The sequence below is a fragment of the Chaetura pelagica genome, unplaced genomic scaffold (genome assembly GCF_000747805.2).
Source record: "Chaetura pelagica isolate M959 unplaced genomic scaffold, ChaPel_1.0 scaffold1407, whole genome shotgun sequence".
Lineage (NCBI taxonomy): Eukaryota > Metazoa > Chordata > Aves > Apodiformes > Apodidae > Chaetura > Chaetura pelagica.
The window spans coordinates 265,326-292,998 of record NW_009953954.1 but is presented as its reverse complement, the minus strand read 5'-3'; the positions used below and the strand labels follow the sequence as shown (position 1 = coordinate 292,998).

Here is a 27,673-nt window from a genome sequence, read left to right as displayed (position 1 = left end):
AGGACCGTCCCCGCTCCCCGCAGCTGCCACGGTCTCCATGGCCACTCAGCCCACCCCACAATCGATATTTGCTTTGCCTTCGGCGAGAGCTGGGAGGCCACAATTACTGCACCAGGCAGCTAATTAGCAATTCTTTACTCGTGCGAGAGGAACAGGGATGGGCAGGGGACAGGACTGGAGGCTTCACTTCTCTCACCGGGCACTGGTGTCTGGTTTTCAATGGAAGGAGGAATCAGGGCAGCAACGCCTGCCTGCAGCTTCACACGTTTTCATGCATGTCCTGGAGCACCAGGAGCCACGAGACCAGGATCTGGCTCTGGAACAAGCCCAGGGCTGGGCAGGAAGTGCAGTGGATGCTGCTGGTGCCACAGCTGCCCTTCTGGAAGACCAGGTTGTAATGACCTTCCTTACCCAGAACATGGAGGTGGAGCAGCAGATGCCGGGTAGAACAGCCAGAGCTGGGAGCAGCTACACAGCTGGTGACCAGAGAGCAGTGGGAGATCCCACCTCATCCCTGCAGGACAGGGACCCACACAGCCCTGCCTTGCTCTCAGACCAGCACCACAGCGAAGAGGAGGCAGCTGTTAGAAATCCCAGTGCACTTCCAAGGACCAACAGTGATCCCACCAGGCAGCCCCAGGCTGCTGCAAGACCTGTCAGCTGGGATGGACCCAGAGGCCTGTGAAACACCTGCATGTCTGACCCCCATGTGCTCAACACAAAGACAACATGGGCAAACGGCCAAGAACATGGAGTCATGGGATCCCAGGGCATCCTTATCCCTGAAAGCAGTGGTGTCTTGTCCCTGTGCACCAACATTCCCAGTACCTGATTACTGGGCAGGGGCCTGGGAGCTGCAGCCCTTTTGAGTCCCACAGCTCGTGGAGGTTCTGATGTTCCTGGGAACACTGCTCCCACCCTCCCCACAGGGAGCAGCAGCTCCTACAGCCCCACACCCAGCCCCCCAAGGGCTCCCTGGCACCCAGCACACTCTGGGGGACTCCAGGTCCTCTGCACAGAACACTTCCCAGCAGGTAAGACCCCAAGCCCCTGTAGCAAAGGACCCTGCTCCTCAGGAAGCCCCCCCAGGTGTGCCCAGCACAGCCCAGGGTTTGCAACAAGTGACCTACGAGTCACCTGGACTATGGAGCAGAAATCTCACAGGATCACACTGGAGCTGGAACAGCAGCACATCTAAAGCACAAAACTACAGAGTATGACTTTGTCTGACTGGAGAGTGGGTTATTTCATGGATATTAGCTAGAATACATGGAAAGTTTAGGAACATGAAATTAAAAAAAAAAAGTGTTGGAGTGTGACAAAGGCAGAGCATCAGGGAAGGCCTCACAGCCCTGAGGGTGGGTCCAGGGGCTGGGTCCTTGTCACCCCTGGGCCACCCCCCCCCAGACACTGACAGGGACAAACACTCTGCCAGCCCAGAGGTACATGAGGAGTCAAAGTGATGTAAAATGAGGCAGCTGAAATTACATTAGAAGGAAAAATCAGAAGCAAAATAGGCACAATAAAAAGATAGGAAAATCAGAAGCAAAGAGTACAGAAGAAATTTATTGAAAGCACAAGTACAGACTGGCCAATAACTGCTTTCTACAATCTGAACAGTAAATAATGGAGCTACAGAAAGGTACAAAGGTTGTTATAAAATAGTTTTAATTTCATTTCTTTTTGCATTACAAACATTCTTTGAAAGAGGCAATGGAAGTCTGATGTTGTGTATGCTTACCCTCCCCACCCCACCTTCCACAATACTGAACCTGTAATAGCTGTTATCAAAATATACAATACATCTGTTCACCATAAAAAACTGGGTTTTGCTGCCCCCTCATGTCTTACAACAGGTATAAAAAAATTATAAATATGTACACCCTTTTGTTACTCACATTCTTTACATGCAAACACAGGGATCCAAAGGAAAAACCCGCAATTGCCTGGGTTCGGGGTTACCTCAATTCATTTGCTTGCATTTTGCAAAACACTTGGAGCCTGTGGGTTGGCCAAATCCACGTTCAAGGCCACCAGAGGGTTCCTCTCCAACAAGCCCCTCCTGGGCCCCCCGGGGAGGTGGACTGAACGCATTTAGCAGTTAAACCACAGCGGTTCCACTTGGGTTGCGCAGGGACCCACCGGCACCAACGGCCAGTGGTGCTCCCAGTGTCCCCGTGGGCAGGGGACCAGCCCACGGGCTCTAGGTGGCAGCTACTGGGACACTCAAATCCCTGAGGAGCTGGTGAGGAAGCATGGAGCTCCCCAGAGGCAGGACTATCCAGCTTACCCAGACTGGGAGGAAACAAGAGTCTTTCTTTTCCCTTCTCAGCCACAACCAGAGGCTCTGGCAGCCTGGGATGACCAACCTCATACCAGCAACCCAAGTGAACCCTCACTCAGACTTCACACACTTCTCCAGCATAATTCACATCCTCGAGTTCAGGGAGGAACTACGAAAAGTTAAGACTTTTCCAAACACTCAGTGCTAGACAAGTCAAGAGCTCCCACACTAAGCAAGGAAATCATAACTTGCAACACTAAGACAATTAAAAAACAAACTTTGGTCCACAATTTGCAGAAAAACCCTGAAAAAAAGTAGAAGATTCTTGTTATTTTGCATCCGAACAGGTTGCAGGTTAGAGGGAAATGTAAGGCAACATTGGATTACACAAAATAGAAGGCAGAATGGCCCAGGAAAGAGTTGTAAGCCAGAAAAAACAAAACAAACCAATAAACAGTTTATCATTGGGAAAAAACGATCTGCTGCATTCTACTTTTAATAAATTCCCTTCCTATAACTTAAAAGATCTGGGCTTATACGTTAAAAAGATAAAAACTTTAGCCTGGGTCCTTCAATTCACAAGCTACTTGTGCTTGTTATCTCAAACTCTTTGCTTTAAAAGTCTGCTTTGCTCGTTACCACGTTTATCAACTCGTTACAACACCCACCCTCAGTCATGACCTCAGCCTGGCAACTAAATTCCTGCCCTAGTTTCAATTACAAAAAAAAAAAAAAAAAGAAAGTACAGTATACAAGGGTAATACCACAAAGGAGTAAATTTAGATTACATTTATACCACCTTATCATTCTATAAAAGGTACTTAAACTATTTCTTTTGCATATAAAGAGATTAGAATATTTGGTCAACTGGAAATATTGCTAGGCACAGATGACAGCAACAGCATCAAAAAGTATAATACAAGAATTAAAACAAAAAGCTCAAATGCTGAAGACATGCTATAAGAATGATGGCAGAGCTACACTGGTCTTGTTAATCTCAAATTAGGGGCATGAAGGTGACTCACATGAACACCTTTCTAAATGTGGGATATCCAATAATTCTCCAAATCCTAGCCAAGTATTTAGATATATATATATACACACAATTTTGACAAACTCTTAATGATTCGTCTTCACAAGTGTCCAACAGTGGTTAATTTTGTCTCTTGATCAATGCTCTTGTGAAGGGCAGAGCCCAATGACTTGCAGGGACAATGGAATGTGATGTGGTCTTGGGAACACTTCCCCACCCAGACCTTTCTGCTTAGTCTGAATGTTATGGACAAAAGATCTAAAGTGACTCCCACTTTACAGTCTGCTGACTGGGAGTGGCACAAAGACACATGATACTGCGGAGATTGAGACATTTCATGGACAGTGAGATACAACTGCCTGAAGAGTCAAAGCCCAATATTTTCTTTATCCATTTTGCCAGCTTCACTTGCCCTTCACTACAGGCTGACCCCATGAGCCAGAGCTCACTCCTTCCCCTCAACTCTCCCAATCCACTCCCTGCAGTTCAGATGTTTTCCCCAAAGAAGTGAAAGGTTTAAGGCACAGGACAGCAGATGCACAGTTAAGGTAGGATCAATGCAACTTAATTTTTGTGCTGGGTGAGTTGGGAGCTCCTATACACCATGTATTTTGCAGAATCCTGACTCAAAGGCGCTAAAGTGAACATACACAGTGGTTTTAGGTCTTTCAAGGCATGGATGGGTAAAGAAAATAAAAAAGGCATCAATGTGAAACCTGATAAACTTGTTAGGATCTGCTTTTTTTGGGCGAGAAGGAGCAGGAGGGGAATTTCCCAGAGCAGGTTCCAAAGTGTAAACTTCAACTTGTGATTTTTATTTGAACAGTCAAGATTGTTACCCATCACCGCAAGGTTAGCAATAGGAATTAGATTTAATTTTTTTCTTTTTTAAAAACCGGTAAACTGATTTCTCTTTAAAAAAATAAAATCTCTGGTTTTTTAAGGTCACTTCAGCTGCATTTTTAAAGTGGCTTTTTTTCTGGAATGATGGAAGTTGAAACCCTAGTGTTCAGCCTTCTTAAGGTCAAGGCTGAACCCAAGAGGTTTTAAGTCAAGTCCATTTTGTCTCACACCTTCCAAAGCTTTAAATGGTGGACTTCGAGAAGGACACACGCAGGTGATGATTCTCACCCAGGTCGTGATTATGGAGGTCAACAAGTGATTGAATGGCTTCTTCCACAGAGCCCATCTGGATCAGAGCCATTTTACGGTCCTTCCTGACAAGACAGAACAGGTCACACTCAGCTCAGGAGGAGCTTCCCCCACTTGAAGCAAGTTCTCTGGCACTCAACAAGGCAGCACAAAACCAACTACCCAGGGGATTACATTATATTTGTATATGGAAGAGTACAGCTGCAGGATAAACATGCACATCTGAACTTCTCCCTCAGCTGCCTCAGTCTCCTTCAACTCATATTCACCATGCACTAAGTCCTAGGTTCCTCTGCAATTCCTTATTCCAGAGTCTAATACTGTGCTAGTGAGAAACCTGCTCGCCTTCACTTATCCCAGGCTGGAATTCAATCAGAACTCAGTGCTTCTACCCTTCTCAAACTGAAAAGCCCAATGTAAGAGAAAACACTTACTGGAAGAATTTGAATCCTTTGACCATCCCACCATTGCTTGAAAATAACATCTTAAGGTCTTCTTCACTTATTGAAGGCCTGAAACAAAGTTTTTCCCATCAAATGTATGCCGACAGATTAAATGAGTCTCTAAAAAATAATTCTCAGAGTATTTACTCAGTTCTTTACTAGGAGCTTCCTGGGCTGCAAAGGCAGTGAGAACCACAGGAAGGTGTAGTTCCACACCACAGACCTTCCTGCTGCCAGCAGCAAACTGACCCATTTACTCACACCACCTTTACAGACGGTTTTATACTCAGCCTTTCAGGAACTCCCTCCATACAGATACTTACGGAATATTGGACAGATGAAGAGTGGCAGAAGGCGGAAAGATGTTTTGGAAATTTTTGGAGCCTGGTTTCTTGAAACGATGAAGAGGAGAATTTCCATAGTCCTTAGTCAGACCTTGGTCCTCCTGTCCCTCACGGGGAAGCTGCACTGTCTGATGCTTGGACAAGGTGATCCGGATGGGCTTCCCCAGGAGCTTCTGGCCATTTAAGTGGCTCATGGCTGCAAGGGACAGAACAGGCTCATGCATGGCCCCTCAGGCTGTCCCTGCAAGGTCCCAGATCACCCCAGCCCTTCCTCAGGCAGATCCCACATCCTCCAGGAGCTGCACAACACACACTGACACTCTGCCTTCTTTCATTTTTTTTTTTTCTGTTCTCCCTCTAGATTATATTGCACAAACCTTTCCCAGAGCTGCCCCAAATCCATGCAACATATGCAGGGAATTAAGTGCATGGACACATTCAGATTTTGGGTCTTTTTTTTTGGAAGAGAAGATAGTACTGACATTAATGCTTTAATTACCCATTAGGTTTCTTAATGCTAACAGTCTGATACTTTTAAGCTTGCTTACCAAGCTGGGCCTGGTTTCCATCAGCCATCTGAACTAGGGCATTTTCTTTCTTATTAAATAAAATCTTCACCCTCTGCACATCACCATAGACTCCTTCAAAAAGTGAGGAAACAAGAATAGTTTTAGGCAGGGGAAAAACCACCACAAAGTCTCATTCAACTTAATCTTAGCTAATCAATCCAACAGCAAAAACATTCATTCACAACCAGAACTGATCTCATTCCAACCATGGCTACTTATTCTGCTCTAATTAAGGAAAATTCTTATGTAGCAGAATAATAATGGAACAATACATTAAAGAAAAGACACTGGGTTTCAGCAAAAAAGCAAAAAATCTTACTGCCAGAAGACTGGACAATTTAGCATGCTATCACAATTTAAAACTCTTATAAAAGACATGCAAAGCAATAAACCATGCATAACTGAACATAAAAATAAAGGCAAACTAAATTAAATAGCAAACTAAGTAAACAATGTAAAAATGCAATTACGCATTCAAAAAAAAGGCAAACTGCAAACTGTACATTTTTGAAGTATCAAAAAAAAAGTAAAATCTCAAATAAATGAAAAAACAAGGTAATAAAAAGTGTGAATAATAACATACCGAAAAGAATAAAGAGGCATTGGGGTGTAACTCTCTTTAGAGAACAGCAGAGCAAGGCAGCGGAGGGACAGGGAAGAGGTAAGGAATCGAAGGGGAGAGCGAGGTTGCACAAATCGTCCACAACGAGGAAGGGCAGAGTCCCCGCAGGAAATGGCGAAATTGGTTGATGGATGATGAAGTTTTCAAGATGGTTAATATTGAAGGGCAGGTTGGTTTCCGAAGAGCAGGGTTTGGTTTTTTTTGTGTTTTTTTTTTTTTGGTTTGTGTTTTTGGTTTGTTTGGAAGGGGAATGTTTTTATTGTTTTTGTTTCAAGCAACAACAGGAAGCAGAAGTACCGTGCAGTCAGTTGGCAAAGAAATTCCGGATCAGGGGAAGAAAAAAAATTCAGGGATGGGGAGAAAAGAAAAAAGTAGCAAAAAACACAGGTCAGTAAATACATAAGGAATATGTAGTGTTCCATCAGTCAGATTTATAGAATTCTACATACAATAACTTGTTCACAGAAATAGTTAATAGGTTTTACCTAGTGGAACACAATGATAAAGAAAAGGCATTTTTACTTAAGATATACAAAGAAGTAAGAGACAGTATCACAACAGAGTGACTGCTACAGGCTTTAACTCTGAATTCAATTGCAATGGAATTCCCTAAAATGTTACTAAAAATATTTTATCTGATTACAAGAATTTCTTAGAAGAAATGACTCTGTGGATTAGGTCAAACAGCTGTATTTGCTGCTAAAGGATCGGTGACTAGAGGGAAAAACCCATGCTGCAATACTCAGCTGTCCCAAACCAAGGGAAGTCCAATTTAGGCATCAATCACTGCCTTGGGTGCAAAATACTATCCAGATGAGCAACTGCACCATGGAGAAAAAAACCCAAGTTGTGCTAGAAGGGTTATGAAGGGACTTGGTCTTCTACTGGTAACTGAGTCAGTTCCCTTCCCTCCCTGTGGCTTGACTCCACAGAGACCCCCAGACTGACACTCCACATCCAGAGGAAGGAAAAGCAACTCTGCTGCCCTGGCAGACAGTCTGCAGTGGAAGTGACAGCCACTCTGACTTCTTCCACTCCTCATAGAAAGGAAGAATGGAGCAATTTCAGTTTCCATGATTCTGATTGAGGAAAATAAACCTTACCCATTATGGCAGAGTAGTCACTCCAGAGAAATACTGTCTCTTAACTAACTGGTTGTGGCACAGGTAAGTTTCTACAACACTGATTATACAGGCAATGGAAAAAGTTTCAGGTCTGTTAGTTCACAGCTTCAGTACAAGTATCAAAGTCTCTCTAGCCCAAAGATAAGCTGGATGGATAGTGAAGAGCTCATAAAAAAATACAAGGCATGAAATAACTGCTTGCTCCTACTAAGCAAGAGCTGTGCACACCCTCCAGACACTGCTCAGAGCTGTGAACACGTGCAGATTAAGCAGGGGTGCTGCACAGCCCTCAGTCACTGCCATCCAGACAAGGCAAAAATCATCTCCAGAAACACACTTGACAGTATTACACTGGTTGATAGTAACAATGCCAGCTCTTAATGTCTAGATCTTTTGTTTGAACAGCAAGTCATTGAGACCAGGCCAGAGATGACAGTCCCTGGAATGGCAGAGGAGTTCCAAGGTAGGAAGAGCAAAACTGTGTCAGACCCTGCCATTATTTCATGCCCTGGAGAAAACAGTAATGAGAGATAAAGAGTAATTCAAACTACTGATTCAAGTGGTTCATCTCATCAAGAGTTAAATGTTTTTATCATTTATCACATCCAGGCTTCCCCTTTGATGCAAAAGAGGTTTTGTGGTTACTCTGACACCACTGGTAAGTTTCACAGCTTTGCAAAGTAGTATTAATTAACTCGGGTGCACAGTCCCACCAGTTAAAGTTTTTTTCAGCAGAGACTCATTATACTCTACTGCACACATTGTAAGATTCTACACTTTCAATCCAACAAAGAGCCAAAAGCTGACTGAAGAAAAATCCAAGATACCTATATCAAATTCTCTTATGATGCTGTCTTTCATTAAAGACAACTTCTGTTCAAACATTACTTGCTTTATTTTTAAAGAAACCCAAATATTCCAACTCACTGAGTTAAGTAGAATTGAAAATGTAAACTGTGAGCTGTTATGGGGTTTAGCTAAGGAAAAACTTCCAGGAATCTTGGAAAGGGAAAATGTGCAAGCACATGGCAGAGGAAATACTGCACAGGTACAAGGTCAAGCTGGCAGGGGTTCAGACACTACACAGAAAGAGCACAGGTCAGAACAAACTCTCTCTGTAGTTCTGAATTAATGTATTAAAAACTACAACATGCCAAGGAAAAGAAAGAATGGACATGACTATTCTGTGACTCAAATGACTCTATTCCATGGGGATGGCAGGGAGACTCCAAATAAGAGGGAGGAAGGGACAGGCATTGTAGTCTTTATGGGACAAGAGCAGGCAGGCAGCATCCTTGGCTTTGAACCAAAGAAGAGCAAGATTTAAATTTGAGATGGACTTTTTCATTTCCCTTCAGGAACTAGAGTACTGATCTGCTGTGAGTTTAGAGCTGGCAGAGCATGTCACCTGCTCTTCTAGCTTTGCCGTTTCCTTTAGGATACAGTCAGATTTCACTTTCAATGAGTTTCAGCACAATCTGTGTTCAGAAAGTGAAAGCAGAGGTAACAGAAGGAGAATAAAGTAAAGTTTGGACTCCACTAACCTCAGAGTTCAGATTGCTAACCAGCAGAACAGCGTTCCCTGCCCCAGTGAGGCCGGGAATGGCAATCCGTCCTGCTGCAGCCGCTGCAGCTGCTGGGATAGCCAAAGGAGCTAGTGCTCCATGAACATTTGGAACTGACAGGCCTAGAAATTAAAGAATATTAACCAGTAAAGAAATTAACAGCACGTACTCTAGTGAAAATGCTGCACCAGAAGGGAGAGCAGCAGGCCTTGGTAACATGCACATCATTCCCAACAGTGACCATGTCTGCTAAGAGCAACGGGAGCCTCCAGTTCTGGTGCTGCAGGAAACGTTGCCATTTTAACAGTATTTGCTCTTGCAGTGCCTGGTGCTTAACAGGTGCCTCACAGCACTATCTTTTTGACTACAATATTTTGCATGTTTCACAGGAAGCGGAATCAGCACAAAGCCCCAGCTCTGGTGGTGCAGGAAAGGTGTCACAAACAGTGCATTTTAAGGGTCTTTCCAACCAGTGCATGCCCAAAATGCTGTGTTCTCAAACATGCATGACAGTCAGTACTGGATGCTAGCACCAGCTACATCTCTTCTTGAGCAGACAACAAAGTTTCGTTCCTTGGCATTTCTAGGTTGCCCACAGTAACAGCTGGCATCTCACTTTATTAGCCCTCCAAAGCTTTAAGGTTTAGGAAACAATTCCTAGTAATCAATTGAACTAAATTCCTTCTCCCAGTGGCACTGCCAACTTCTCAGACAGGTCAGTAACAAAACATTAATGGTTCAACAGTTTGATCTGTGCTTGTTTGTCATAAGCAAGGAAATTCCACCAAGTTACAAGAAAGTCAACACAGCTTGGTAGACAATGAAAAACCAAGCAGAAATTGTTTAGTCTGGCACTCCAGGGAGTGTGTTCAGTACCTAAACTCTCAGCTTTCATCTCAGACACTTGGCTGCTTCTGTAAGCAGCAGCAGTTGTTACCTGCAATGAGTGGTAAACTTCACTCTGTAACTCAAACAATCTGTGTAATTAGGTGCATGTGTAAGTATCAGCTGTACTCAAACATTTTGGAAAAATGGACTAAGATTCCTTGCTTTTGACCACATTTGCAGCTGTCAAAGTGAGTTCCCAACCTCTGCAACCACATGAAGAAATTCAAAATACAAAAAAATGAATGTCCTCCCCCATCTCCCCCAGTTATTTTAAATATTGCCTTTACTGCCTCTCCCACCCTGCTACTCCTGTTTTCTTCCTGTCACTGGGACATTTCCTGGCCAGAGCTGCTCCAGCTGCATGCTCCCATTCCTAGCTGACATTATGTAGTGAACCACCCCTCCCTTCTCTGCCCAAATACCAGCATTTAGAATCTACACAACTAACCCCAACAAAAGGATCACTACTTAGCTTTAGAACATCAAGATTCTTCAGCAACAGAAAACCTATATAAAATCTCAACTTACGAAATACAGTACCTGCAGCCTGAGGAATTGCAAAGGTAGGAGGGAAGCCAGCTCCAGCATATGGAGAAGCAGAGATTATCCCAGGGGCACCTGGAGAAGACATACTTTATACATATACACCCAAAAGCAAAAAATCCTCAAGACTTAACTGGAATGTCTTGATTTGTGCTTCAACATAAGCATTTTGTTGAAAGCTAAACCCTAAAACATAGATAACTCAAAAATGCTTCTAACATAATGCTGAACTTCAAGAAATCACAAAAACTTATCCTCCTCTAACTGCTGTTCTGAAATCTCCAGGAGAGCACAGCTCCTGATCAGACCACAGACCAGTAGCAGATCCTGTAACTATTTTACCACAGCAGTTTTCCAGGTACCACTTCCAACCCCTAGATGATCCCACAGACTACCTGAGGGCAAAACAGCAGATGGCACTAGAAGCCCAGAGCTGGGAACGTGCAGCAGCCCTCACCCCAGGGGCAAGGAGCTCCCACAGCAGCAGGCCTACTGATATTTTGATCTAGTCTGGTTTATCAGTTCCTAATTTTCCTCATTATTCACACCGTATTCAAAAATTGTGTCCAACCAAATACACTCAGATTATGTCCCCTGCCCAGCTGACAGACACAGCAGTTATTTGTCCTGCTCCCACTGAAAGAATTCTCACCAAAAGCAGCTGCCATAGTCTGATCCAGAGAGGGCTGATTATCCCCAGAAGGTAGGTCTGGCCGGGTATAATCTCTGCTCTTATCATTGTTGTATTTTACATTGAGACTTGTGAGCTTTGAGAAGTCGATGCGCAGCGTGCAGCAGGCGTTGTAGATGTTCTGTCCATCCAGAGACTGCAAGGGAACAAACCATCCTCATCCCAGCTGCATCTGCACAGAGCAAGCCTCTGGAGACAAGAGGTGCCACACCATCCCAGGCACCAGCACCTCTGGGATGCAGCAGGGACCACAGCTTCCTTTCACCCCCCTCAGCACTGCCCACACCAGCCATGCTGCTCCAGCTTGGGAATTCCCTCCCTCTGCAGGTGGGATCTGCTCCAGGGCAGTGCCTGCCTGAGCCAAATGTGACCACCAAAGACTCCAGCACACGAGTTGCTATTTAACACCAACGCTAGATCAAAAAAGCAAGCCTACAAGTTAAAATACCTGAGGTGTTTAGCACTGCCAGCATCCTACTCACCAGCTTGGCGTGCTGAGCACTCAGAGGGTCAGCGTATTGTAACAGGGCCTGAAACTGGTTGTTCTTTGTGAACGTGATGATTTTCAGAACAGTACCAAATTTGGAAAAAATCTGCAAGATAATATTTGCATGTCTTGTTATCTCATTTCCAGTAAGTTAATTTCACACTGATCTCCATCATTAGAAGCAGAAACAACAATTGTTATCCTTTCACCTTTCTAGCTTTCCAGCTTTAGAACTTGTCCTGCTCCACAGTGGACATTGTTCAACTTGCATCATGGCACCAGACCAGAAAAACACCAGGAGGACTGAACTGCCTCCTTAATCAAGTCTTGTTTCTTACAAATTCTTACACAGGAAGATTCACATACGCATTCAAGAACTGGAACTTTTCCAAGAATTTCAGGGATTCGTAAATGCAGTCAAGCTTGTATTTTAAACATGAAGATTAAGTTAAATAACCACAGCAGATAGCAGGAACTTTCCCAACCAACTGCTGCCTAAATGCCACCTGGACACTGTTTCCTCCTACCCTTGCACAAGGACATGTAACAGCTACTTCTGCTAAACCCTTATCAGAACTTGAAAAGCTGTCTTGAAAAACTAAATATTTTGTTCCTTGCACTGTATTAGACTGTAATCCAATTTAAATGGATCAGTAATCAAATATCTGGAAATTAAAACTCCAGCCAGACTGGTACCAAAAATAGAAGAATCAAGTAGGTTTCAGGGCCTCCAGAAAGTAGAACTTAGCTGTGTTCAGAACTTGCATTGCAGAGAAAAAAATACACATGGTCAGAATAGACACAGCAATTCACTCTTTACTGCTACCCCTTCCTCCAGGACCACCTGCAAGAAGTTGTGGTGACGTGTTTTACCTGGTGCAGAACAGTATTTTAAACATGAAGATTAAGTTAAATAACCACAGCAGATAGCAGGAACTTTCCCAACCAACTGCTGCCTAAATGCCACCTGGACACTGTTTCCTCCTACCCTTGCACAAGGACATGTAACAGCTACTTCTGCTAAACCCTTATCAGAACTTGAAAAGCTGTCTTGAAAAACTAAATATTTTGTTCCTTGCACTGTATTAGACTGTAATCCAATTTAAATGGATCAGTAATCAAATATCTGGAAATTAAAACTCCAGCCAGACTGGTACCAAAAATAGAAGAATCAAGTAGGTTTCAGGGCCTCCAGAAAGTAGAACTTAGCTGTGTTCAGAACTTGCATTGCAGAGAAAAAAATACACATGGTCAGAATAGACACACCGCAGACACAGCAATTCACTCTTTACTGCTACCCCTTCCTCCAGGACCACCTGCAAGAAGTTGTGGTGACGTGTTTTACCTGGTGCAGAACATCTAGAGTGACAGGATAGAAGAGATTCTCAACAATGATCCTCAGGACAGGGCTCTGTCCAGCCATGGCCATTCCTGCATCCACAGCTGCAGCGGAGGCATTCTGAACAGAGGTCACTGCCTGCAGAGCAGCCTGGGCACGCTGAGGAACCAAACACATTGTTAGCTCCTCCATTCTGCTTGCAAAAACACACATTCAGCTTTTCTTGAGCTTTCTATCTGCAAACTACTAGCAGAACTCAACAGTTAGCAGAAGAGAAAGCAATTTGGTGTTCCTAAGGCTGGGGATGCAATGACTTCAGCACATTTTCAACATGGACAATCCAGACCACTCCTGTCAGTAAGAATAATGCAAAAATACAAACTAAATAAAATATGAAGTACCTATGCTACTGCTAGAACCTTGCTCAGTATCTACTAATGCAACAAAATTATTCCATTGCATACAAAAAAAAGGAAAAACCATGCTCTTCTGAGGTAAAACACCATCTCCAGAATACTACAGAAGTTGACGAGACTGAGATTAATGCACGTCTGCTACTGGGACCCAGGAGTGAAAACAGACTTGGAGTTTTCCTGCAGGGTCCCCCTCATGGATAGAACACTGGTGTGCTCACTACTGTGCACCGGATTCTGGCTCTGTTAGATGCACCAAAATGCAGCATTTCACCTGCACAGCATCAGGTGCTCTGATCCTGGTGAAAGTCAGCCTGAAAAGTGAGAGGAGGCAAACTGGATGTACTCTGCAGCCATGCCTGATAAGGAGGGACATGTAACTTGAACTTCTTTCCAGTGTTCCTGTCCTGAAAGATTGCCAAGAGCAGCTGAGCCAAAAAAGGAACTTTTTACCCTATGCAGGGTATATCTTGCATAGCAAGTCTGGACAGCCCTAAGTCTTGTGAACTGCTGTGCTCAGTGCTGCCTGCCTCAGGGACAGCACTTGCCAGTAACAGACTCTACTCTGCTGCAGACACAAGTCTTGCCTCAGAGCTTCATTTTATCTTTCAAATGCTAGAAACAAAACATCCTAAAGCACAAGGAGTTACCCAAGTCTTCAAACAGGTACACAGTTACAGTTTCTAACTAAGAACACTATCTCCTCATGAGCTCACATTCACTATGCATTTTCTACTCCTGGCATGAAGGCAGTTTTAGCAGCTCATTTACCAGTCTGAGACTTTGGATAAAAGCCATTATAGAAGACTTTATTCCAGAAGCTAGAAGCCTCTGTTTAGCACTTTGATAGTTAAACTAGACCTCAGAATCCCCCCCTGGCTGCACAAATCACAGCAGTAGCAGAGAACTGTCCATCCCTCCCACCAGTATGACAATATAAAGAATAAAGACTAACTGCTTGGTTTGGAGAGTTGTCTGTCTTAAGCTCCTTGTGGTTGGAGAACTGTATGTAGATGGGCTGGCTCCTCAGGACTGGAGTGACTGTGGTGTAGTAGTTGACCATGGTGTTGGCTGCCTCCTCCGTGTTCATCTCTATGAAAGCCTGCACAGAATCAAACCCAACACCAACATTTACCAAAGCAGCTCACACTAGGAGACAGCATCAACACCAAGCAGCACTGTGTGACTGATAACCTCAGGAAGAGCTTCCAGTTGAGTTGTAACTGCATTTGACTTCCACAAGTGCTTTTACATGTAAGTTCTTGCTCACAGAATTAAAAACAAACTGTATGTAGAACAAATCAGGATCTTCACTGTCCAGACTGACTTAACCCATGTAGTGTTTCAATCTCACCCTAAGATCTCCACATTACAGCTATTTAGGAAACTGGCAGTGACAGAAGCATCTGCAAGAACACAAGAATACAGCAATAATCCAGCCTTTTTACACAGTAAACCCACTCAGTTCTGAACCTTTATGATCTTCTCTATTTCAAAACAAAAAAAATTGTAGCAAGTCATCACATTAAGTACTTGCATATAATCACACCACGCAATGCATCAGAGGCACATTTTCATATTAAGATTAAAGGCACAGTATTTTAAGTGTTGATTAAAGTTGGCTTGCTTTTTTCACTCCTTAATTTGTAGGACAATTTTAGTTACTGAATTAGTGCACACCTTCTCCATTACCCAAGAGTGTTTCAGCTTTACCCAGCTAATTTATTGTATCTGTAAAGGTGTCCTTAATGTGCCAAGTTACCCTGGTGGTTACTCAACAGCCAGGCCAGCTTGAGTGAAGAAGGCCAACTCATGTCACTGCTGTCCAAATAATTTACCCAGCCTGTAATTTAAAAACCAGGCATAATGCTAATTATAAGTGACAACCTGTAATTATGGACTTTGCTCCTCGTAGAGCCTGAAAATAGTATTTTCTACAGCTCATGGGATAATCATGGAAAAATAAAGTAATAGCATGGAGAGCTTATTGACTCCTCATACATGAGAGTTGTTTGAACAACATGGATCTCATTTACTGATGACAAACTCATCAAGCCTTTGACATAATCCCTGCTTTCAATTACGGAAACAATACCTGGTTTTTTCCTTTCAACATTAGGAGATTGGTGACCTTGCCAAAAGGTAGGCCCAAAGAAATGACCTCTGCCTCCGTGACGTCGCTGGGGAGCTTCCGCACGTGGATCACTCGGGAGGGGACCCCAGCGCTTCTACTGTCGCCTTTGAACTTTTTGCTGTCGTTTCCATTAGCTGGAGAAAGCAAGAGCTCCTGTTTATTAGAGCTTGAAAAAAATATGCACACACAACTTTTGACTAGAGTTCATACCCCCCATCCAGTTATTACTCTTTGACAGAGAAATTCCATATTCTAATTTAACCAGTCTAAAGACATGTTTTTACTAATTTATTTCTTTTTCAAATTACACGATGCGGTGACGGTAGCTGGATGCCACTGCAATGGGATCAACTCTCCAGGGGCCATTTCACAGCTTGTTTACAGTACACACCCACCCAGGGCTCTGCTTTGTGTGGGTCTGAGCCACTAATTCTAGCTTGGTGCCTCCCTCCTTTTCACTTGGACTGGCATTCTTGGCAATTAGGCACTTTGAAGGGGACATCCTAAAGCAAGGGATATTAAAACAAGTATGAACCCAAGCATAACAGATCAGCTGCATGACACCTGCAGCAAAGCAGCTCAACAAAGACATGAGCTGAGAGGGCACAGACAGAATACAAGCTGACTCAAAGGACAGCTCAAAGTAAGACAATTCAAGGCTCTGACAAGCACCAAGGGCAAAATTCTGGACTGAGCCCCCAAGGATACTGTCTTGGGTGGGATTACCAACCTCTAGATGGTGAGAGACTCCCACACAGCAGCAAACTACCACATATAGCCAAAATAACCCCACATTAAATTAAATGTGCTTTAAGTATGACAGTTCACAGCAAGACCTGCATGTTCTAACCTTGTGAAATAATTGTAACAACTGCCCTGCAACAATTTTATTCAGTCTACAATCCTTCTAAGGGCAAAGGGCAGATGTTTATAAGCATTTAGTATATCCTATAAATGGCCTAATAAATACTAAAAATGAGGGTATCTTAAAATTAAGACCAAGTGGGGAAAAACCCCCTCCTCATGGTATCTGCAATAGCTATAAACTGCTATTCTTTTTTATAGGCAATATTACCTGCAGAAGAGTTGCCGCTCATGATAAAGGGTCCGTTAGTGACACAAGCAGAGAAAAGCTCGTCAGATCCCCGCTGGAAAAGAAGAGACACCAGGTAAACAGACAGCATTCTTACTGAACTCTCTTCAGGTAGTCCTAGAGCAGAACAATTGAGATTAAGCTGTAGAGAAGCTGAACAGAAGTGTAAGTGAAAATATGTTGACAGTGGGCAGTGAACCTCACCTCCATAAATTAAATATAAGCAAGATCCAATTTAGTAATTGAGTAGCACTATGCAATATCTCTTTTCAGCTAAGCATCAGGAATCTTAGGAGTTGAAGCATTGCTGAATTGTCAGAAGTCACTAAAATGTAGTGTTGGGCATCCTGCTGTATCTAGCAAAACAGATTTCTGACTACTTGTATTGGACAAAATCTTCATTCTTTCAGGTTAAGCTAGAAGAAGTGTATCTGACCAGGAACAGCAAAACAAACAGGCCTGCTGGCATTCCTCAAAAGGACAGAGATTATTTTACTGTGGGTTAGCAGGAGTAAATAATTCTTAAGCACAGGTTAAGTTATCAGAAGCTGGCCAAAACTGTTAGTGTACAACTTGGCAACTAGGAATCAACGATGTGTATTTTCCAGGTACAAGCAGAAGATGCAACCTGAAGAAACAGAGACTGGAAAGAAATTAATCTCTTCCCCTCCCTACCCCAAAAAAGGTAGATCAGGAAAGTAAATCTACTAGGAAAAAAAAGTAGCTTTTAAATTTTAAATCAGAAATAGGTCCACATATAATAATTTTGATTCTAGTACAAATTGTCTGATCACTAGTGTATTGTCTTGTAGCCACAATCCCCAGAACATCAGCAACAGCTTTGAGGACACCAGCACCATAGAGTCCAGAGACAGTTCAGCATTCTGAGCAGAGGTACCCAAGTACAGGGGGCACAGGACCTCCAACACCATCTTCCTCCATTGCCTTCACTGGGAGCTGTTCTACATAAAGCCAACAAGGCTGCTTGCAGAACAAGCTAAGCAGCACAACATACTCCAACACCTTGATTTTTCTGTCTTACTGCAGCACTGGAGGGACAAAACATTATAAAGAAAATTCCAAAAACTGTTCCTATGAGATTCAGACTACCTAAACAAACTGGTATTGCAGAATTTTATTTATTCTAGGCTTTTTAGCAGCTTTAAGTGTAATTCCATCTATTCACAGAAAGTGTTTGATTTGCAGGAGCCTGGCACTTTTCCCCCATTCCTCGCAAAAAAAAAAAAAGCTAAACAGAAACCAACTAAACTAATTACTGTATAATGTATGTGCTCCAGCTCCTTACAGCATTCCCTATAAAGTCACCCAAATTACCTAAACTGTCCAAGAAACAAGACTACAAATTACTTCTTAGCACAATCTATACTTACATAGATAACACAGCTTAAAATCAGTATGTCTTATTTGCAGTTAAGTTACATATAAAGTCTCAAACCCCACTGCAAACTGCAAGCAAATGTAACAAAAATCTGAAACATAAGCACTTCCTCAGCACTTGCTACATTACTCTTACACAGAAATGCCACACTAAAAGTCTTTCATCAACAAAACAGAGCTCATCCCTACATTGGCTAACTTGCCCCCCTCTCGATGGAAACGTACCCTGCTCCACACCGTGGCCACCAGAAACTCTATCTTCCACCATGCCCTATATCTGGTGGCACCTGCAGAAAGAGTATCTGCAGGACAACAAAAGCTCTGCTCGCTTCCCCAGCAAACAGCCTGGAAAGTAGGTCACAGGAGCCCCAGACACTGAATTGCAGACAGGTTTGGGGTTTTTTTTTTCTTTCCCCCTCAAATCCTGAATTTCTTGTTTGACTACTCACTGCTAGCTCTTCAAAGACAGGCTCAAGGACTTTGATGTCCTGAATTAGGCCAGGATCCAAAACTGTGGCTCCTGTGCTGCTGCTGGTCACCTACAAGTGCTGACCGGGTCCACAGGGCTGCAGGCACCCAGCAAGGTCTCTTTCTAACAGGGTGCTGTAATTAGGAATAGGCCTTTTAACAGCTGTTCTAATTAGCACTTGGATTCGAGTACAGCAAGAGGCAAGCTAGTCTGGAAGGCTATTAGACAATGATCCCATCCTTTTGATGACTCAAATTAATGCATAATTCCAAGGCTACAAAAATCCAGCTGTTTACTCTCAAAACACTCCTGAACTGCTGCAGAGACCCCAGGCAGCTGCTGACAGGAACCCCCCCCCAGCAAGCCAAAGCCCCACCAGTGCAGACAAGAGTTTATTTGCCTCATGAAACGCCTCACTCCAGGCCCTGATGGGTCTTGAACTTTTCAAAAAATGTTCTTAAATAAGAACTTGTAAATTTCTGCCCACACAGATTTCCAGCACTCCCAGCACGGATTGGTGCACTGGTACAAGCACAATCCAGGAGAACAGGCCACATATTTGGCTCTCATGGAGGCAACATTAGGAAATTATAAAGTGGAAAAACAAACATTAATACTATTATGGAAAGAATTTAAATTCTCTGAATTTAACTTTCCTAATGGCTTGTTGAAAATAAACATTTTCTCTCATATTTGAAAATTTACTTGCAGGGCACTCTGACAAGGGCTGCTCCCTGCTGCTGGCTTCCACATGTCAGTGTTTCTTTACCGAAAGAGCCATTCCCAATCCACTCCCCTCTTATCTTGGAGACTGCCTACGCTGCCTGCTGTGACCAGAGCCAGGAGGCAGAGGGGAGTGATTGTTCCACATCAAAAGAAGCAGCAGTCAATTTGTAAGCTTCCCAGCTGGAAGTATATGCAAACTAAGAGGGAAGACTGCAGTACTTGGAAAACTACAATTATTCTAAAGTCCTTTCCCTATAGAAAGAATTTTACAGACAAAGTTTGTATTTTACAAACATAGTACAACACAGTGGTACCAAATTACTCCAGGCTCCCTTTAAAAGGATGGTTTTTAAGAACAAACGCGTGGACTCAGGCCCAGCTTCCTCCTCCCAGGAGAGCTGCATCGACTGAGACTTTTCAATGTTTGCTCTGTCTCTGTCACTGTTGGAGCTGATCTTGGACAACCACAAGAAATGTCTACTGATGTTTGATTTTTTTGGAATGACCCAAGCTGAGGCAAATTGAAAACAAGCTACATTAATCTGCACTGGGTATGGGAACTTCAGCAGTTTTTTTTTTCAGCAGGAGCCTGGACCTGTCTCCTGTTCTTAAGCTCACAGCAATTCCCATAATCTCTTTCCAGACTCCAGTGTCTTTTCTTTCTGTACAAGCCATGAATAAGCTTTAAAAGCGTTATAAATTCAAATGCTCCATCCCAATCAACCTAACTCAGAGCCAGAAGAACCAAAGAGAGCCTGGTTGTTTAAAATGGTTTAGAAAGCTACTCACCAACAACGTATCCATCAGGTATTCTGAATTATATCAAAAAAGCCAGTACAATAGCTAGTGATTGTGAAGTATTGCATTATTTTATTGAAGTTTAAAACTAGGCAGACCCAAGGAAGGGGAGGAGGTGAGCACACTGCTGTGTGGGTGCTTGGCTGCTCTCCAGCATCAACCCAGAACACTTCTCTTCTACCTTTTTTATTCTCCGACCACCATGGGGAGGGCCCAGCTGTGCAGCGCTTCGTCCGAGACTGTTCTTCAGATTCTGAAGTTCACATCCCTGCTCACAAGAGGCATTAATTTATGTTGACATTTCTGTTTTAGCTAAGTATTTTGCAGCTGGTATTTTTATTACTAGATTAACAGAAGCAACAGTGTGCTAGTGGTAACACAGCTCTGCAAAAAATTCTTTAGCAAATCTCCTCTTCCTGTTTATAGCAAACAAACACCATTTTTGGAGCTCCCCTGCCAACCCCCACCTGGACCAGGGTGAGGCTGTTTGTTTCTACCACCAGAATCACCAGTCAGCACAGACTATACCAGGTGACACTGCCTGGGAGTGTTTCTATGACAGCAGCCTCCTTTTGTCTGCAACACTCCTGGCTACAAAAGGTCTAGTGCTCAAGCTGCATTAATATAATAAAACACTATGCTTCGTGTAATCTCGCCATCAATACCTCTTTGGTTCCCTTTTCTGAAATAAGAGACAGGAAGTTGAATGTATCTATGTTTCACAGCTTAAAAAGAAACTGCTAATTTCTATGAAAACTATCAAAATAGTCTCATTTTCACTAGGATTTTACCTGAACTTCACCAGTTTGGAATGAAGCCAAACGACAAGAGATTGTCTCAGCTTCCATCAGCACACCAATACCACAGAAATTCTCAGCTGCCCTGTATAATCCTTCATCTACTTAAGAACCAGTCACCTATTTTCAATGGATTACAATAAACCAATTGCATTCTGCCTGTGCAAAAGGCTAGAAACAAATACAAACTAAATTACCATAAACATATGAATTTCAATAGAAATGGGTGGATTCCTTGGTTTGTTTCTAAGTTCAGATAAAATAACCCACCCAAAGTCTAATGGCTCTCCCTGGCCAGAGCTTGTGGGCACCATTCTTCTGCTCCACTTTTCCTACATTTGTAAAGAGATTTTTGGACCCAAGAAAAGACCACCATAATATTTTACACACAAATTGACACACAAATAATTGAGAAGCTCACACAAATCCTCTGCTCTGATAAGAGCAGCAAAAAAATATCTGGGAACACAAAGAATTGAGTGTCTCTGAAGTATGCTTCGAGGGCTCTGTATGAGTTCAGACTCAGAGGAATGGAAGAATGTACTTTGATACTTCAGTTCACAGCTCAAATCACTTTGTGAAGGAAAGAGTAAGAGAAATCCAGCCTGATGACATCACCATTCACACTCATGTTACATTCCAACATTTTCTGCTGAGGGATTCAAGAGCTAGGAATGGAACTAAATTTAAACTACTAGGAAGAAGGATGCCAGTTTCCCTTGCCTTTCACAGCAGACAGCCCTCTGCTGCACCCTATTAGACAATTTACAGTCTGATCAGAACCAACAGAAGAGATGGGGGCAAAATCATTTAGTTAAAATTGCTCACTGCACCCCTATATTATATCAAATTGAATCCAACCCAGCAGTCAGTATATTACATTGATGTTAATGAATCTGTGGTGGAGGCATCAGCCTATCTGGCAAGCCTAGAGTACACGTTTTTTAACTCGGTTCAACTGGGCCAGCAAACACCTGTTCCCCCCACCTCAGACTTTTTAAATCATTAAAACCTCACTCTTGTCTGGACAAAATTTGGTCTAATACCTTTAACAAAAGAGCCAACATGCTCAACTTCCCACTAAGGTTCACAATAGCATACTGGATGCATACACACATTTTAGCATTTTTGAAAGTAGGTTAGTTGGTCAGAGCACTGCAAGGAACCTACTAGGGCACTGGAAAATTATTTTCCTACCATACATACTGCCACAACAACTGGTACTACTTCTGTAGTACAGACTGACTTTTGAGCTCCTAAAGACACTAGAAACTTCAGTGTTGCACTAAAGCAACTGCTCACACAACCTGCCGTGGGGTTTTGCAATCAGAGGTGTTTCAGCTCAGGCACAGGCTGGATCCTCAGCCCACTCCTCTCACCAGCCCCTCCCAGACTATTTCTCAGTCCTTGCTGCTATGGAGACACCCTGTGAAACAGACCTGCCCTTTGAGCAAATAAAAGGTGTGGCCATTTTAAATAGCCCAAAATTCCTAAACTCCAAGTGTGCAGTAATGCAGTCATTCTGGCTCTGTAGGGTAGCACACACCCAGGCTTTATGATACACTGTTCCCAGGTTGAAATTTAACAAGTAGTCACCCTTGAGCTCTTTAAATCACTGCGGTGGAGCAGACAGGTCCTTGGTAGAGATGAATACAAACACTATCAGAAAGAAATACTGCTGGATGAGTCACAGGGGGAAAATGGGACCTAAGAAAGAACATTTGGTGTCAAAATCTCTAAAATGGCAAATTGAACAGGCAGGTCTAGGAGGAATTCCGTGATAATTCCATCTCATCTCAATTGTGGTTGTGTAATAACCACAATCTGCTTTAGCAAACTCAGCACAGCCATTGCATTGGGATTTCAAAAACACCTGTTTCTGCTGAACTAAGCAGTGTTCAATAAGTTCTCATATGAAGCTTGAAAGATACTGGAATCATAATAATGTTTACTCCTCCTGCCAGTGTGAGATGGCAACAAACGTAGCACCAGCACATCTACAGTTTCTAGTTTGAAAGTAACTTGAAACATGTGACTCACAGACCAGAGCGGAATTAAAAAGGTTGAATAATTTTTTGTGTGTTAAATTTTTTTCATTTTGTTTAATCCTCATAGATGGAGAGCAAAGTAGACCTGAGGATGATATTTTCTACACCAATTTTATTAGCTGGTCATTTTCTAGGAAGTCTCACACAATTTAATTCTCATCTACAACAGGAGTCACAGCTTGTTTCCTTTACAAGTGCAAGTAATTTGAGCTGGCTCCCTCATAAAATTGGTGTACATGTGACAGAGAAACTGCTTGGAACAGATCTAATAGCTGATAAGCCTGTGGCAGCTCTCTTGCTTAGCACCTGTGCTTCAACCAATGGTTTAAATTCGTGTTAAGAGATTTGAAGTTTTCACAATCCAACCATAGGCCTCCCTGACTTCCCTGGGAAGGAGCTACTCATACCTGGAAGCAGAGGCATAAGGCCTGTGAGCAACCCCTGCACAGGGTGGATCGAGCTCGCTGGTGCTGCCACAGGGACACACGTGTGCCCGGCTACTGCACATGTCTGATCACGCTTGAGAGAGGCCACAAGAGCCAGCTTGCTGCAGCCTCTAACTAAAGCCATAGGAGGGGACTGGAATTTCCTCACAACATTCTTGGCCTGCTGCCTGAACCATAATTACTGTTCCCATGGCAAAGATCCTGGCTTGATCACAAATCACTCCTATGCAGTCAGCTTGTATCACACTCCAGCAAACCCTGCTTTAAAAATTAACTTCTCAAATGCCTTAAGTGTCCTTTTTTTCCTGGAAGCATCATCTTTCTACAAAAGCCCACCCTACTCAAGAAACTACAAGATTCTTCAGCACCTAAATTATTCTGAGGTATTTTATCACTGAAATGACACTTTACCTAAAGAAAAACAAGATACAATAGTTCATACGCTTTCTAGTAAGTCAGTCCTACCCAGACCATTATAGGCTAAAGATACAGTGATAGCTCAGCAAATTAAGGACAGGAAAAGGAGACCGTGATCTTGGTCAAATTACTCAGAAGAGGCAACTGCAGGGGTCAGACCCAGCACCTTAGTGCCTCAAATACAGCGCCTCCATCTTAAGGTCATACTTCCTTTAGAGACAGCAATGAAACTATGGTAAAAAAAGAAGTCTTAAAATCATGTGTTTCTTATCTGCAGGACATTCCAGAAGGTTGCGCATCAAGAGCCCCATACCAGAACTGTAATGAGCTTCCTAGACAAATTCACACACTTTAAACAAAGAGCCTGCAGACCAGGCTAGATGTGAAGCCCAGGAATTGCTGCTACAATTCCCACCCTGATTAAAAACAAGACCATCAGGCACCACAGTGCTCTAGTAAACCATGAGAACATCTGGGGGCTTAAGTTACAGGATCTAAATATGGCAAAGACCTAAGAACAATTACTAGAAGCAGGTGTGACTACCTTTAATATGTAAATTAATAACGTGAGAAAATCCTAAAATAAGGTGTCAGTCTTTTAAAACAAAGTAGAACAAACTAATACCTACTTCCACAAAGCCCTCAATTTCAACTTTAGATTTAGCAATGGGAACACTCACCACAGAAGACAACCAAGAGGCTGCTGTGAATTATCTGACAACTTGCTCAGCAGCGTTTTAAGTTACTGGCATTGTTCCCACTTGTCTGAGAATTCTCCAACTTTGGGACATTCGAGTCAATAACAGAACACTGAAAAGGTCTACTGAAGTCTCATTAACACACTGCCTCCAGCACATCAAGAGCTGACAGCTCTTGGGAACTATCATCTTCTAATACCTTATCAAACTGGATGGAGAACCATCCTGACCTTCTTTGTACACGCACAGGAAGAAGGAGTAAGTTTACACCTCAGGTTAAAGTTTTCCAGCTCAATTTTTCCTGTCTAATCCAGGAGCTCAGCCAGCAAGCTCTCTTGTGAGCACAGCTTTCAGAACAGACACTAACAAAGTAGTTCTATCTCCACCTGAACTCACTACTATGAATGTTTTATAGTGAACACATCAAAACCCACAGTTCCACAGCATGAATATATCAAGCAATTATAAAGAATATCTGCTTCTGAAGGGGGGATCAGTTAATCATTGAAGTGATTTCAGTGATGCCCCAGGGATCAAACAAATGCTGATGGATGAACAGAGCTCTATCATGGGTTATTTCAGCCAAGACAACACCAAAGTGCTTCAGTGATATTACAGAAACCCTCTGCAGTCCCTTCAAAGTATTGGCCAACCAAAGGAGGGTGGATGGGAGTTGAAGAAACACACAAAAGCATCAACAACGTTTCCAAAGAGCTGCAGCCAAGAAGTCTTCACACTTGCCATGGAGGTAAGTGCTCTTAAGAAGCCATGGATGGGTGATCTGATGGCCCAGTGTCTTGGACCAGGTCTGCCTGCACCTCCTGCATCCAGGCCCCACGGGCAGAGGGTTTTAGTATAAGGCAGCAGAGTGGGGAGCTGGGGGGACACAGCTGCCCGGCACACAGCACAGAGGGTGCACACCTGAGAGCAGCCTTCACCTTGCTCCTGCTGTGAGCAGACAGGACTCTCACTGGCCTAAGCAAACCCATTACATGTAGAACATGTTGCAACATAACAGTAAAGAATGTACTTCTACTGGATGATCTACACTGGCACATTCAATGTCTTATTTAAACATGATCAGGTAATGTGGCTGTGTCAAAAATAATGTTTAAACTTACCTTTATCAAGATGATTCAACCTTCTGTTTTGCTTCTGTCACACTTTAAATTTTGATTCAACTTTCTCAAGACCTGCCTTGTCTGAAAAGAACCCTCACACTTCTGTCTCGCCACTCCCCACCCCACTGCACAACTGGCATAACTGTGGCCACAGCTCTATGCTGGAAGGGAAAGCACTTTAGGGGGATTTCTCCTATCCTCAATTTAGACATTTGTCTGTACTGCGCTGAAATTACCCCCCCAGATGGGAGTGATGAGGCATGCAATACCACATCCTAAAGCCTTTCAAGACTCACTGAGGACTACAATTACAGTTTCAGAAGCTTCCTGGTCAAGTTTAGTTATGGAAAACTACTTAAAGCCACAGAAAACTGAAGCTGCAAATTACACAGTCAACTGAGAAGACTTCTGCCTAGAAGATGATGTATCAAACTGCTCTACAGCAGCCAAGGGATGACTTAGTCCACCTTTTATCTTGGCTACAAACTAGTAACCAACCTTATTGTCCAGGCCCAAGCCTTTCATCCTCCTCTGATGGCAAATTGAATGCCTGGCAGCATATAGTGTTCTCAAACAGAACCAGACACTATCAGGGCATTACAATTAATTCAAATTTCAGATTTCCATATGAGAAAGAGGATAACCTTTCCCCTACAGCCATTAACAGAGTTCCTTCTTGAATTAAATGCTTCTCAAAAACCCCAGACCACTAACACACATCCTTATACTTAACAGCAGTCACATCTAATTTTGTGCTTTTGATACAAAAATCTATTTGCAGTCTAGGAGCAAACTCTAATGCTTCTGCTTCATTTTTGTAGACCCAGTAGAGCTCATACTACACAGGCTCATCTCTGCTCCACATTAGTCCTATCAGACACTGCATCATTTCACCAGCCTACTCAAGTTGCCACATGCAACTATGTTGCTTAGTTAGTAATGAAGACACCAACAACACATGATTCAGGCCATTAGGAAAAGCTGCTGGGTCACTACTTTGAGGGCCAACATCCACACACTTATCTAATAAAGAGAACTCACAGGACTGAACTTACTGTAATTCTGATCTCAGAGCATTAGCTACAATGTTCACAAAGTAAGATGAAAAACCTTTAATAGATGGAGTGCCAGTCCATCCTGCACATTCCAGTTTAACATTTCACAGGAATGAGCTTTTATCTTGTGAACACAACAGCCTATTACCACGCACAGCAGATAAGGAGGCTCCTGTCAGCACTTTGAGTCTCAGGGCTAAGTCTGCACTTTCAAAACCTGAGACTGGAAGGGTAAAGGTCATATTTACTGTACTCACAAGAGATAAAAATCAACAGCTAAACACTCAATTTTTTGTGGCAGAAGGATTTTTGACATATAACTGAACAGGAATTCATATAAACAAAGGAAATAAAGTTCTCAAAAGAACCAATTTCTCCATTGAGAAGCATAGCCTAGCACAAATAACAAGCATGGCTTGACATTTTAGTAGTGGAAAGGGCTGTTTCTAAATGCAGTAAAGATCTTTTTCTGACAGTTGATAATCAATGTCCAAATGCCAAGAGCTAAATACTGAGCCATAATAAAAGTTTTAACTGCACATGAAGCTAAATTACTTTCTGGTTAAAACCAATTTACATGGTACCAGAAATAACCCTTTAAGGCCAGAGATCTACATTTGGCGAGGCTAAAACTAGGTCGGATGCTGAGCAGTGTAAAAAGAGAGAAAAAGTGAGAAGTGCCTACCTTTGTACCAACTGTTATATCTTGGACAATGCTGTAGAAAAAAGAAAGAAAAGGATTAAAAAAGTTAGATAGGTTTGCCACAATTATCCAGCATAGTTTACAGCAGTAAGAAAAAAGCAAGTCAAAGTGCACAGTTGTCTTTGCAAGTGAGCCAAGGACAGTTTATACAAAGAAAAATTATTAGATTGTGATGGTGGAGACCCAAGACCCAGCAATGCCAGAAAACTGCAGCTCTTCCTACAGCAGAACTTGTTCTTTTTGCAAAGGTACCACAGGGGACTAAGACCAAAC

At 42.9% G+C, this 27,673-nt stretch overlaps 1 protein-coding gene across 1 annotated transcript in view; it reads right to left on the bottom strand.

Moving 5' to 3' along the window:
- Positions 1 to 1,651: 1,651 nt before the first annotated feature.
- PTBP1 (polypyrimidine tract binding protein 1) overlaps positions 1,652 to 27,673 on the bottom strand; it is a 26,100-nt gene continuing 78 nt past the window's right edge. Inside the window, 15 exon segments of the mRNA XM_010001850.1 lie at positions 1,652 to 4,534; positions 4,904 to 4,981; positions 5,236 to 5,452; positions 5,805 to 5,897; positions 6,409 to 6,442; positions 9,116 to 9,258; positions 10,565 to 10,642; positions 11,220 to 11,394; positions 11,741 to 11,851; positions 13,091 to 13,243; positions 14,453 to 14,599; positions 15,593 to 15,765; positions 16,707 to 16,779; positions 27,383 to 27,492; positions 27,495 to 27,641. Coding sequence (XP_010000152.1) covers positions 4,402 to 4,534; positions 4,904 to 4,981; positions 5,236 to 5,452; positions 5,805 to 5,897; positions 6,409 to 6,442; positions 9,116 to 9,258; positions 10,565 to 10,642; positions 11,220 to 11,394; positions 11,741 to 11,851; positions 13,091 to 13,243; positions 14,453 to 14,599; positions 15,593 to 15,765; positions 16,707 to 16,779; positions 27,383 to 27,492; positions 27,495 to 27,641 — 1,865 coding nt within the window. The 3' untranslated portion in view covers positions 1,652 to 4,401.